The sequence below is a fragment of the Lucilia sericata genome, unplaced genomic scaffold (assembly GCF_015586225.1).
Source record: "Lucilia sericata isolate MDLA Ls3-8-SP2 unplaced genomic scaffold, ASM1558622v1 Contig002051F_arrow, whole genome shotgun sequence".
Classification (NCBI taxonomy): Eukaryota; Metazoa; Arthropoda; class Insecta; order Diptera; family Calliphoridae; genus Lucilia; species Lucilia sericata.
This window is the reverse complement of record NW_023995911.1, coordinates 30,714-45,772: the sequence shown is the minus strand read 5'-3', so window position 1 is coordinate 45,772 and position 15,059 is coordinate 30,714. Positions and strand designations below refer to the sequence as shown.

General features: G+C 28.6%; 1 protein-coding gene across 1 annotated transcript; it reads right to left on the bottom strand.

Annotated features, from left to right (window-relative positions):
- Positions 1–2,381: 2,381 nt before the first annotated feature.
- On the bottom strand, positions 2,382–3,308 carry LOC119613305. The gene has a single exon (XM_037969313.1). The coding sequence runs from the start codon at positions 3,306–3,308 to the stop codon at positions 2,382–2,384; it is 927 nt and encodes a 308-aa protein (XP_037825241.1).
- Between the last annotated feature and the right edge of the window lie 11,751 nt (positions 3,309–15,059).

The window sequence follows — 15,059 nt, the reverse complement described above, 5'->3', positions numbered from 1 at the left end:
ATCATGGCACCATTTCGTTGCAATATTAAGTTCGTTTTGCATTATTTTGGTTGCTGTGTTAATATCTTTATTTGATACAATAATGGCGGTATCGTCAGCGTAAGCATATGTTTTGCTATTTCTTATGATGCTAATTAAGTCGTTTGCATATATTAGATATAGCAATGGACCCAATTTTGACCCTTGGGGGACGCCATGATTAACGTCGACTTCGGTACTCATATTATCGCCTACTTTTACTCTAAATTTCCTGCATTTTAAATATCCTTTAAAGAAATTTAGACAGTTACCTCTTATTCCAATTCTATCCAGCGTGTTTATGAGTTTATTGTGGTTCAAGGTATCGAATGCTTTGCTGAAGTCAACAAAAAGCGCTAAGCAATGAAGATTTTTGCTTAAACAAGAGTTGATATGGTTTGAAAAGTTTCCAAGCAATTTATTAATACTTTTTTTTTTTTGAAATCCATATTGGTTTTCGTTGATGATTTTGTAGCGTTCAATAAAATTTGACAGTCTTCGTACGATCACTTCTTCCATAATTTTCTCTATGATTGGTAGAATTGATATAGGCCTATAATTATTGTAGTCGTTTTTTGTGCCATTCTTATATATTGGACGAACAATAGATATTTTAAATAGATCAGGAACATCAGATTGAGTTATAATCATGTTAATTATATGAGTTATTATTGTAGTTAATGAACTCGCATTATTTTTGATGTCACATGGTCTAATGCCATCGATACCCGCACTTTTGTTTGAGTTCAGAGTCTTTAATATATTAAATACTTCCAATTCGTTAGTGTTCTCAACAAAAATGGAGTTACAAATAGTTTTTTCATTATAAATTAGAGTTTTTTTATCACATGTGTGTATAATCTTTTCAACATTTTGTTTTAGATTGGTAGCAAAGTTATTTAAAATATCTGGAAGTGATTCATTTTTGAAATTTTTTATTATGGTTTCGTCTAAATTTATTACTCTTTTGCCGTTTATTTCATTTATAAGTTGCCACGTTTTTCTCATATCGCATCTATTTTCGATAAACTTTTTTCTATAATAATTATTTTTAGTAAAGTTTATTTTTTTATTTAAAGAATTTCTAAATGTTTTGTATTCTTTTTCATAATCCTTGTTTTTCTTATTATTTAGCCACTTCTATAAAGTTTATCCCTTTTTTCACAACATAATATTAGCTCATTGTTTATCCACGGATTGTTCTTTCTATTTTTTTCTCGTTTTTCTATCATAGATTTTTTATATATATCATTAAATTTGGCATTGAAATTACTAAACAAATCGTTAACATTGTCGCTGTTATTGATTAAACTGAACCAATTTGTTTCTTGTATTAAACTATTTACTTTTTTATTATTTAATGATTTATTACAAAAGAGGTTTGGGACTCCCTGGGGAGCAGCAAAACAGGCTGGCGATCTCTGATTGTTTACATTATCACGTTCTCTTTCATTATCATCTACACAACAGAGAATACAATAGTGATCAGCAATTGCTGTTGTTATTACTGCTGAATATCCAGTTGATTTGTTATTGTTTCTCACAAAGCAGTGGTCAATACATGTGAGTGTGTCTGCTTGTGCATCTTCACGTGTACTCTCATTTATTACACTCTCAAAACCATTTGACATCATAATATCCATATATTTTTTTGTTGTTAAATTATTTTTCAATATATCTATGTTGATGTCTCCAATGATAATTGCTTCTTGTTTTCTTTTAACACTATTTATTACTTCATCGAGCTCGGAGATAAATTGTGTTTACATTGGACGATGGTGGTCGGTAGATAGATAGGAGTGTGAGGGGTTTATTGTTTATCATTATTTCAGTATTTAGCAATTCAAATGAGATTGTGTTTATGTTGTTGGTAGAAATTGATAATTCTTCTTTAGTGTAAACCGCGATTCCCCCTCCAGCACCATCTCGATTTATGAAGAGAGAATTGAAACCTTTAATTTTGTAAAAATCAGTTTCATTATCGTTTATGTTTGTTTCAACAAGTACAATGATTTTTATATTGTTTATAATATTGTGTATAGTAGCAAGAAAGGTGTTAAAATTTTTGCGGAGTGAGCGTATGTTCATATATAAAATAGTAAGGGGATAACTTAAAAATGTTTTTTCGATTTGATTAAAATAATTGTGTTTTTCTTGTTTGAAATTCATAGTTTATTTTATTTAATACAATATGATAATTTGGGAATTATATTGTGAGGAAAAGTTTAAAGACATTAACGGGTCTAACGATAAATACTTGAGAAAAGTGGAGTTGTGGGGAAAAGTTTAAAGACATTAACGGGTCTAATGATCGGTGTATTATAAGATTTTTTATGGGGAAAAGTTTAATGACATTAACAGGTCTAAGCGATCAATTCAATATCAGCAGTGTTTTTTATAAGGATTGCAGGAGTATTTTCCGTTTTTCTGGCAAATATGGATCCGTTACGTGACCAGACGTATTTCCAATTAGCTTCTTTGGCTTTAGTTTTTGCAAGCCAAAGAAGTTTCCTGTTGTGGGCAGTTAGACAATCATTTATGTATATATAGCTGTTATTATTATCATTATTAATAATGTTACCATCGATTCTATGGCGTTTGATTTTCTCCATAAATTCCCTTTTTTTGTTATAGGTTGTAAATTCTACTATAACTTTATCTTTGATATTTTTAAGACGGTAGGCATCACTAATATCATATTCATTAATATTCACATTTATTGAACCTGCTATTGTTTTTACAACATCGTTCGGTTGAATATCTTTGTTTTGTATGTTCTTTATTTCAATTTTTTTATTTAACATTTGTTGTGCCATTTGGTTTACTTTTGTATCGATTTCCTTAATCTCTTTTTTATTTACTTTGTTTTCTTCTCTCATCTCTCCCATTTGCGTCAAGAGATTTGAGAGAGTTGAAGTAATTTGCGACAGTGCGTTTTTCATCTCCTCTTTAAATGTATCGTCAGAGTGGGTGACTTTGTGAGATAATTGATCCACAGAAGTTTTTAGCTCTATTAAATTGCTTTTGACACCACCAACTTCAGATTTTACTTCGTTAACATCAGACTTAAGCTCAGCTTGAACGGTACAAATACTTGATTGCAATTCATTTAAAGAAATTGCCTCTTTAAAACGTTTTGAGTTCTCATTTTCAATACCATCCATTTCTCTTTGTTGCTTTTGTTGCGATTTGTCTTGGTATAATACACATTCGTAACTAATGTTATTTGTTGTTTTAGCGCGAGGTTTACAAACATGACATTTCCAATTTGACTTTCGCTCTGCTGTCATGCTATTATAAGTGGCTTCTGAGAGGGGACTGCATGGATTGAAATGGTATTTGTTGTTGCAATTATGGCAATAAACAAAATTACTCGGCAATGGCTCTGAGCACTGTTTGCAAGTATATATGACGATTGGTAATGAAACCATTGTTAATTTTGCTTTGTGCTATATTCTTTTTTTTTTATAAGATTTTCTTATTGTTATAAGTACTTTGATTGTTTATTATAAATAAAAGTATATTTTACTGGATTTTTTTAAATAATTTTTAGCACTATTGTTTTTGGATCACTTTAGAATCTGTTTAGCTTTTTTAAATAAATTTTTAGGCAATTTTAACCGAATATTATTCACTATTATTACAAGCGACAATAAAACACGTCCGTATGCGTTCGCAACTGTTCTAGTTCTTTTGAATAGGAAAGAGAAAAATATACTAAGAAATGCACTCTGTACCAAAATTGTAATGATATGCAAATTTGATAAATTTTATGAACTAAAGATTTTTGTATAAGTAATCTATCAAAAGAAATTGCGTTTCCTATGGATTAAAATGAGGTATACGAAGCTATCGTAGCTCGAAAACTGACAAAGTTAGTTGCGTGAATAGGGAAAATACATTGTGCCAAGAAATGCACTCTGTACCAAAATTGTAATGATATGCAAATTTGATAAATTTTATGAACTTAAGTTTTTTGAATAAGTGATATATCAAAAGAAAGTGCGTTTCTTATGGATTAAAATGAGGTATACGAAACTTTTGTAGCTTGAAAACTGACAAAGTTATTTGCGTGAATAGGGAAAACACATTGTGCCAAGAAATGCACTCTGTACCAAACTTGTAAAGATATGCAAATTTGATAAATTTTATGAACTTTAGATTTTTGAATAAGTGATATATTCAAAGAAAGTGCGTTTCTTATTATTTAAAATGAGGTATACGAAACTTTTGTAGCTTGAAAACTGACAAAGTTATTTGCGTGAATAGGGAAAACACATTGTGCCAAGAAATGCACTCTGTACCAAAATTGTAAAGATATGTAAATTTGATAAATTTTATGAACTTAAGATTTTTGAATAAGTGATATATTAAAATGAGGTATATGAAACTGTTGTAGCTTGAAAACTGACAAAGTTATTTGCGTGAATAGGGAAAACACATTGTGCCAAGAAATGCACTCTGTACCAAAATTGTAAAGATATGCAAATTTGATAAATTTTATGAACTTAATATTTTTAAATAAGTGATATATTCAAAGAAAGTGCCTTTTTTATAGATTAAAATGAGGTATACGAAACTGTCGTAGCTTGAAAACTGACAAAGTTATTTGTGTGAATAGGGAAATATACTAAGAAATGCACTCTGTACCAAAATTGTAACGATATGCAAATTTTATAAATTTTATGAACTTAAGACTTTTGAATAAGTGATACATCAAAAGAAATTGCGTTTCCTATGGATTAAAATGAGGTATACGAAACTGTCGTAGCTTGAAAACTGACAAAGTTATTTGCGTGAATAGGGAAAATACATTGTGCTAAGAAATGCACTCTGTACCAATATTGTAACGATATGCAAATTTTATAAATTTTATGAACTTAAGGTATTTGTATAAGTAATATATCAAAAGAAAGTGCGTTTCTTATGGATTAAAATGAGGTATACGAAACTGTCGTAGCTTGAAAACTGACAAAGTTAATTGGGTGAATAGGAAAAAAAATATACTAAGAAATGTACTCTGTGCCAAAATTGTAATGATATGCAAAGTTTATAAATTTTATGAACTTAAGATTTTTGAATAAGTGATATATCAAAAGAAAGTGCGTTTCTTATGGATTAAAATGAGGTATACGAAACTGTCGTAGCTTGAAAACTGACAAAGTTATTTGCGTGAATAGGGAAAATACATTGTGTCAAGAAATGTACTCTGTACCAAAATTGTAATGATATGCAAATTTGATAAATTTTATGAACTTAAGATTTAAGAAAGTCCGTTTCTTATGGATTAAAATGAGGTATACAAAACTGTCGTAGCTTGAAAACTGACAAAGTTATTTGCGTGAATAGGGAAAATACATTGTGGCAAGAAATGCGCTCTGTACCAAAATTGTAATGATATGCAAATTTGATAAATTTTATGGATTTAAGATTCTTGTATAAATAATATATCAAAAGGTAAGTGCGTTTTTTATGGATTAAAATGAGGTATACGAAACTGTCGTAGTTTGAAAACTGTCAAAGTTATTTGCGTGAATAGGGAAAATATATTCTGGCAAGAAATGCACTTTGTACCAAAATTGTAATGATATGCAAATTTGATAAATTTTATGAACTTAAGATTTTTGAATAAGTGATATATCAAAAGAAAGTGCGTTTCTTATGGATTAAAATGAGGTATATGAAACTGTCGTAGCTTGAAAACTGACAAAGTTAGTTGCGTGAATAGGGAAAATACATTGTACCAAGAAATGCACTCTGTACCAAAATTGTAATGATATGCAAATTTGATAAATTTGATGAACTTAAGTTTTTTGAATAAGTGATATATCAAAAGAAAGTGCGTTTCTTATATACTTCGAAATGTACTCTGTGCCAAAATTGTAATGATATGCAAATTTGACAAATTTTATGAACTTAAGATTATTTTATAATTAATATATCAAAAAAAAGTGCGTTCCTTATGGATTAAAATGAAAACTGACAAAGTTATTTGCGTGAATAGTGAAAATACATTGTGCAAAGAAATGTACTCTGTACCGAAATTGTAATGATAGGAAAATTTGATAAATTTTATGAACTTAAGATTTTTGAATAAGTGATATATCCAAAGAAAGTGCGTTTCTTATGGATTAAAATGAGGTATATGACACTGTTGTAGCTTGAAAACTGACAAAGTTATTTGCGTGAATAAGGAAAATACAATATAGTAAGAAATGTACTCTGTACCAAAATTGTAATGATATGCAAATTTGATAAATTTTATGAACTTAAGATTTTTGAATAAGTGATATATCAAAAGAAAGTGCGTTTCTTATGGATTAAAATGAGGTATATGAAACTGTCGTAGCTTGAAAACTGACAAAGTTAGTTGCGTGAATAGGGAAAATACATTGTGCTAAGAAATGCACTCTGTACCAATATTGTAATGAATGCAAATTTGATAAATTTTATGAACTTAAGTTTTTTGAATAAGTGATACATCAAAAGAAAGTGCGTTTCTTATGGATTAAAATGAGGTATACGAAACTTTTGTAGCTTGAAAACTAACATAGTTATTTGCGTGAATAGGGAAAACTCATTGTGCCAAGAAATGCACTCTGTACCAAAATTGTAAAGATATGCAAATTTGATAAATTTTATGAACTAAAGATTTTTGTATAAGTAATCTATCAAAAGAAATTGCGTTTCTTATGGATTAAAATGAGGTATACGAAGCTATCGTAGCTCGAAAACTGACAAAGTTATTTGCGTGAATAGGGAAAATACAATATACTAAGAAATGCACTCTGTACCAAAATTGTAATGATATGCAAATTTGACAAATTTTATGAACTTAAGATTTTTGTATAAATGATATATCAAAAGAAAGTGCGTTTCTTATTATTTAAAACGAGGTATACGAAACTTTTGTAGCTTGAAAACTCACAAAGTTATTTGCGTGAATAGGGAAAACACATTGTGCCAAGAAATGCACTCTGTACCAAAATTATAACGATATGCAAATTTGAAAAATTTTATGAACTTAAGATTTTTTAATAAGTGATATATTCAAAGAAAGTGCGTTTCTTATAGATTAAAATGAGGTATACGAAACTGTCGTAGCTTGAAAACTGACAAAGTTATTTGCGTGAATAGGGAAAATTCATTGTTCAATTTGGTAAATTTTATGAACTTAAGGTATTTGTATAAGTAATATATCAAAAGAAAGTGCGTTTCTTATGGATTAAAATGAGGTATACGAAACTGTCGTAGCTTGAAAACTGACAAAGTTAATTGGGTGAATAGGAAAAAAAATATACTAAGAAATGTACTCTGTGCCAAAATTGTAATGATATGCAAAGTTTATAAATTTTATGAACTTAAGATTTTTGAATAAGTGATATATCAACAGAAAGTGCGTTTCTTATGGATTAAAATGAGGTATACGAAACTGTCGTAGCTTGAAAACTGACAAAGTTATTTGCGTGAATAGGGAAAATACATTGTGTCAAGAAATGTACTCTGTACCAAAATTGTAATGATATGCAAATTTGATAAATTTTATGAACTTAAGATTTAAGAAAGTCCGTTTCTTATGGATTAAAATGAGGTATACAAAACTGTCGTAGCTTGAAAACTGACAAAGTTATTTGCGTGAATAGGGAAAATACATTGTGGCAAGAAATGCACTCTGTACCAAAATTGTAATGATATGCAAATTTGATAAATTTTATGGACTTAAGATTCTTGTATAAATAATATATCAAAAGGTAAGTGCGTTTTTTATGGATTAAAATGAGGTATACGAAACTGTCGTAGTTTGAAAACTGTCAAAGTTATTTGCGTGAATAGGGAAAATATATTCTGGCAAGAAATGCACTTTGTACCAAAATTGTAATGATATGCAAATTTGATAAATTTTATGAACTTAAGATTTTTGAATAAGTGATATATCAAAAGAAAGTGCGTTTCTTATGGATTAAAATGAGGTATATGAAACTGTCGTAGCTTGAAAACTGACAAAGTTAGTTGCGTGAATAGGGAAAATACATTGTACCAAGAAATGCACTCTTGTAATGATATGCAAATTTGATAAATTTGATGAACTTAAGTTTTTTGAATAAGTGATATATCAAAAGAAAGTGCGTTTCTTATATACTTCGAAATGTTCTCTGTGCCAAAATTGTAATGATATGCAAATTTGACAAATTTTATGAACTTAAGATTATTTTATAATTAATATATCAAAAAAAAGTGCGTTCCTTATGGATCAAAATGAAAACTGACAAAGTTATTTGCGTGAATAGTGAAACTACATTGTGCAAAGAAATGTACTCTGTACCGAAATTGTAATGATAGGAAAATTTGATAAATTTTATGAACTTAAGATTTTTGAATAAGTGATATATCCAAAGAAAGTGCGTTTCTTATGGATTAAAATGAGGTATATGACACTGTTGTAGCTTGAAAACTGACAAAGTTATTTGCGTGAATAAGGAAAATACAATATAGTAAGAAATGTACTCTGTACCAAAATTGTAATGATATGCAAATTTTATAAATTTTGTGAACTTAAGATTTTTGAATAAGTGATATATCAAAAGAAAGTGCGTTTCTTATGGATTAAAATGAGGTATACAAAACTGTCGTAGCTTGAAAACTGACAAAGTTATTTGCGTGAATAGGGAAAACACATTGTGGCAAGAAATGCACTCTGTACCAAAATTGTAATGATATGCAAATTTGATAAATTTTATGGACTTAAGATTCTTGTATAAATAATATATCAAAAAGTAAGTGCGTTTTTTATGGATTAAAATGAGGTAGCTCGAAAACTGTCAAAGTTATTTGCGTGAATAGGGAAAATATATTCTGGCAAGAAATGCACTTTGTACCAAAATTGTAATGATATGCAAATTTGATAAATTTTATGAACTTAAGATTTTTGAATAAGTGATATATCAAAAGAAAGTGCGTTTCTTATGGATTAAAATGAGGTATATGAAACTGTCGTAGCTTGAAAACTGACAAAGTTAGTTGCGTGAATAGGGAAAATACATTGTGCTAAGAAATGCACTCTGTACCAATATTGTAATGATATGCAAATTTGATAAATTTTATGAACTAAAGTTTTTTGAATAAGTGATACATCAAAAGAAAGTGCGTTTCTTATGGATTAAAATGAGGTATACGAAACTTTTGTAGCTTGAAAACTAACATAGTTATTTGCGTGAATAGGGAAAACTCATTGTGCCAAGAAATGCACTCTGTACCAAAATTGTAAAGATATGCAAATTTGATAAATTTTATGAACTTAAGATTTTTGAATAAGTGATATATTCAAAGAAAGTGCGTTTCTTATGGATTAAAATGAGGTATACGAAACTGTCGTAGCTTGAAAACTGACAAAGTTATTTGTGTGAATAGGGAAAATACAATATACTAAGAAATGCACTCTGTACCAAAATTGTAACGATATGCAAATTTTATAAATTTTATGAACTTAAGACTTTTGAATAAGTGATATATTAAAAGAAAGCGCGTTTCCTATGGATTAAAATTTGGTATACGAAACTGTCGTAGCTTGAAAACTGACAAAGTTATTTGCGTGAATAGGGAAAATACATTGTGGCAAGAAATGCACTCTGTACCAAAATTGTAATGATATGCAAATTTGATAAATTTTATGGACTTAAGATTCTTGTATAAATAATATATCAAAAGAAAGTGGGTTTCTTATGGATTAAAATGAGGTATATGAAACTGTCGTAGCTTGAAAACTGACAAAGTTATTTGCGTGAATAGGGAAAACACATTGTGCAAAGAAATGCACTCTGTACCAAAATTGTAATGATATGCAAATTTGATAAATTTTATGAACTTAAGTTTTTTGAATAAGTGATATATCAAAAGAAAGTGCGTTTCTTATGGATTAAAATGAGGTATACTAAACTGTCGTAGCTTGAAAACTGTCAAAGTTAGTTGCGTGAATAGGGAAAATACAATATACTAAGAAATGCACTCTGTACCAAAATTGTAATGATATGCAAATTTGATAAATTTTATGGACTTAAGATTCTTGTATAAATAATATATCAAAAGGTAAGTGCGTTTTTTATGGATTAAAATGAGGTATACGAAACTGTCGTAGCTTGAAAACTGTCAAAGTTAGTTGCGTGAATAGGGAAAATACATTGTGCCAAGAAATGCACTCTGTACCAAAATTGTAATGATATGCAAATTTGATAAATTTTATGAACTTAAATTTTTTGAATAAGTGATATATCAAAAGAAAGTGCGCTTCTTATATACTTCGAAATGTACTCTGTGCCAAAATTGTAATGATATGCAAATTTGACAAATTTTATGAACATAAGATTATTTTATAATTAATATATCAAAAAAAGTGCGTTCCTTATGGATTAAAATGAGGTACACGAAACTGTCGTAGCTTGAAAACTGACAAAATTATTTGCGTGAATAGTGAAAATACATTGTGCAAAGAAATGTACTCTGTACCGAAATTGTAATGATAGGAAAATTTGATAAATTTTATGAACTTAAGATTTTTGAATAAGTGATATATCCAAAGAAAGTGCGTTTCTTATGGATTAAAATGAGGTATATGACACTGTCGTAGCTTGAAAACTGACAAAGTTATTTGCGTGAATAAGGAAAATACAATATAGTAAGAAATGTACTCTGTACCAAAATTGTAATGATATGCAAATTTTATAAATTTTATGAAATGAAGATTTTTGAATAAGTGATATATTCAAAGAAAGTGCGTTTCTTATGGATTAAAATGAGATATACGAAACTGTCGTAGCTTGAAAACTGACAAAGTTATTTGTGTGAATAGGGAAAATACAATATACTAATAAATGCACTCTGTACCAAAATTGTAATGATATGCAAATTTGATAAATTTTATGAACTAAAGATTTTTGTATAAGTAATCTATCAAAAGAAATTGCGTTTCTTATGGATTAAAATGAGGTATACGAAGCTATCGTAGCTCGAAAACTGACAAAGTTATTTGCGTGAATAGGGAAAATACAATATACTAAGAAATGCACTCTGTACCAAAATTGTAATGATATGCAAATTTGATAAATTTTATGGACTTAAGATTCTTGTATAAATAATATATCAAAAGGTAAGTGCGTTTTTTATAGATTAAAATGAGATATACGAAACTGTCGTAGCTTGAAAACTGTCAAAGTTATTTGCGTGAACAGGGAAAATATATTCTGGCAAGAAATGCACTTTGTACCAAAATTGTAATGATATGCAAATTTGATAAATTTTATGAACTTAAGATTTTTGAATAAGTGATATATCAAAAGAAAGTGCGTTTCTTGTGGATTAAAATGAGGTACACGAAACTGTCGTAGCTTGAAAACTGTCAAAGTTATTTGCGTGAATAGGGAAAATACATTGAGCAAAGAAATGTACTCTGTACCAAAATTGTAATGATAGGAAAATTTGATAAATTTTATGAACTTAAGATTTTTGAATAAGTGATATATCCAAAGAAAGTGCGTTTCTTGTGGATTAAAATGAGGTATATGACACTGTCGTAGCTTGAAAACTGACAAAGTTATTTGCGTGAATAAGGAAAATACAATATAGTAAGAAATGTACTCTGTACCAAAATTGTAATGATATGCAAATTTTATAAATTCTATGAAATTAAGATTTTTGAATAAGTGATATATTCAAAGAAAGTGAGTTTCTTATGGATTAAAATGAGATATACCAAACTGTCGTAGCTTGAAAACTGACAAAGTTATTTGTGTGAATAGGGAAAATACAATATACTAATAAATGCACTCTGTACCAAAATTGTAATGATATGCAAATTTGATAAATTTTATGAACTAAAGATTTTTGTATAAGTATTCTATCAAAAGAAATTGCCTTTCTTATGGATTAAAATGAGGTATACGAAACTATCGTAGCTCGAAAACTGACAAAGTTATTTGCGTGAATAGGGAAAATACAATATACTAAGAAATGCACTCTGTACCAAAATTGTAATGATATGCAAATTTGATAAATTTTATGGACTTAAGATTCTTGCATAAATAATATATCAAAAGGTAAGTGCGTTTTTTATAGATTAAAATGAGATATACGAAACTGTCGTAGCTTAAGATTCTTGTATAAATAATATATCAAAAGGTAAGTGCGTTTTTTATGGATTAAAATGAGGTATACGAAACTGTCGTAGCCTGAAAACTGTCAAAGTTAGTTGCGTGAATAGGGAAAATACATTGTGCCAAGAAATGCACTCTGTACCAAAATTGTAATGATATGAAAATTTGATAAATTTTATGAACTTAAGTTTTTTGAATAAGTGATATATCAAAAGAAAGTGCGTTTCTTATATACTTCGAAATGTACTCTGTGCCAAAATTGTAATGATATGCAAATTTGACAAATTTTATGAACTTAAGATTATTTTATAATTAATATATCAAAAAAAGTGCGTTCCTTATGGATTAAAATGAGGTACACGAAACTGTCGTAGCTTGAAAACTGACAAAGTTATTTGCGTGAATAGTGAAAATACATTGTGCAAAGAAATGTACTCTGTACCGAAATTGTAATGATAGGAAAATTTGATAAATTTTATGAACTTAAGATTTTTGAATAAGTGATATATCCAAAGAAAGTGCGTTTCTTATGGATTAAAATGAGGTATATGACACTGTCGTAGCTTGAAAACTGACAAAGTTATTTGCGTGAATAAGGAAAATACAATATAGTAAGAAAGGTACTCTGTACCAAAATTGTAATGATATGCAAATTTGACAAATTTTATGAACTTAAGATTTTTGAATAAGTGATATATCAAAAGAAATTGCGTTTCTTATGGATTAAAATGAGGTATACAAAACTGTCGTAGCTTGAAAACACATTGTGGCAAGAAATGCACTCTGTACCAAAATTGTAATGATATGAAAATTTGATAAATTTTATGGACTTAAGATTCTTGTATAAATAATATATCAAAAGGTAAGTGCGTTTTTTATGGATTAAAATCAGATATACGAAACTGTCGTAGCTTGAAAACTGTCAAAGTTATTTGCATGAATAGGGAAAATATATTCTGGCAAGAAATGCACTTTGTACCAAAATTGTAATGATATGCAAATTTGATAAATTTTATGAACTTAAGATTTTTGAATAAGTGATATATCAATAGGAAGTGCGTTTCTTATGGATTAAAATGAGGTATATGAAACTGTCGTAGCTTGAAAACTGACAAAGTTAGTTGCGTGAATAGGGAAAATACATTGTGCTAAGAAATGCACTCTGTACCAATATTGTAATGAAATGCAAATTTGATAAATTTTATGAACTAAAATTTTTTGAATAAGTGATATATCAAAAGAAAGTGCGTTTCTTATGGATTAAAATGAGGTATACGAAACTTTTGTAGCTTGAAAACTAACAAAGTTATTTGCGTGAATAGGGAAAACACATTGTGCCAAGAAATGCACTCTGTACCAAAATTGTAAAGATATGCAAATTTGATAAATTTTATGAACTTTAGATTTTTGAATAAGTGATATATTCAAAGAAAGTGCGTTTCTTATAGATTAAAATGAGAAATACGAAACTGTCGTAGCTTGAAAACTGACAAAGTTATTTGTGTGAATAGGGAAAATACAATATACTAAGAAATGCACTCTGTACCAAAATTGTAATGATATGCAAATTTGATAAATTTTATGAACTAAAGATTTTTGTATAAGTAATCTATCAAAAGAAATTGCGTTTCTTATGGATTAAAATGAGGTATACGAAGCTATCATAGCTCGAAAACTGACAAAGTTATTTGCGTGAATAGGGAAAATACAATATACTAAGAAATGCACTCTGTACCAAAATTGTAATGATATGCAAATTTGACAAATTTTATGAACTTAAGATTTTTGTATAAATGATATATCAAAAGAAAGTGCGTTTCTTATTATTTAAAATGAGGTATACGAAACTTTTGTAGCTTGAAAACTGACAATGTTATTTGCGTGAATAGGGAAAACACATTGCGCCAAGAAATGCACTCTGTACCAAAATTGTAAAGATATGCAAATTTGAAAAATTTTATGAACTTAAGATTTTTGAATAAGTGATATATTCAAAGAAAGTGCGTTTCTTATAGATTAAAATGAGGTATACGAAACTGTCGTAGCTTGAAAACTGACAAAGTTATTTGCGTGAATAAGGAAAATACATTGTGGCAAGAAATGCACTCTGTACCAAAATTGTAATGATATGCAAAGTTTATAAATTTTATGAACTTAAGACTTTTGAATAAGTGATACATCAGAATAAAGTGCGTTTCCTATGGATTAAAATGAGGTATACGAAACTGTCGTAGCTTGAAAACTGACAAAGTTATTTGCGTGAATAGGGAAAATACATTGTGCCAAGAAATGCACTCTGTACCAAAATTGTAATGATATGCAAATTTGGTAAATTTTATGAACTTAAGGTATTTGTATAAGTAACTGAGAAAGTTATTTGATTGAATAGGAATAAGAAAAATATACTACGAAATGTACTCTGTGCCAAAATTGTAATGATATGCAAAGTTTATAAATTTTATGAACTTAAGATTTTTGAATAAGTGATATATCAGAATAAAGTGCGTTTCTTATGGATTAAAATGAGGTATACGAAACTGTCGTAGCTTGAAAACTGACAAAGTTATTTGCGTGAATAGGAAAAAGAAAAATATACTACGAAATGTACTCTGTGCCAAAATTGTAATGATATGCAAAGTTTAAAAATTTTATGAACTTAAGATTTTTGAATAAGTGATATATCAGAATAAAGTGCGTTTCTTATGGATTAAAATGAGGTATACAAACCTGTCGTAGCTTGAAAACTGACAAAGTTATTTGCGTGAATAGGGAAAATACATTGTGGCAAGAAATGCACTCTGTACCAAAATTGTAATGATATGCAAATTTGATAAATTTTATGGACTTAAGATTCTTGCATAAATAATATATCAAAAGCTAAGTGCGTTTCTTATGGAT

Excerpts from the sequence above, each read along its gene's own strand:
- LOC119613305 (XM_037969313.1), bottom strand. The coding sequence starts at position 3,308 with ATGACAGCAGAGCGAAAGTCAAATTGGAAATGTCATGTTTGTAAACCT.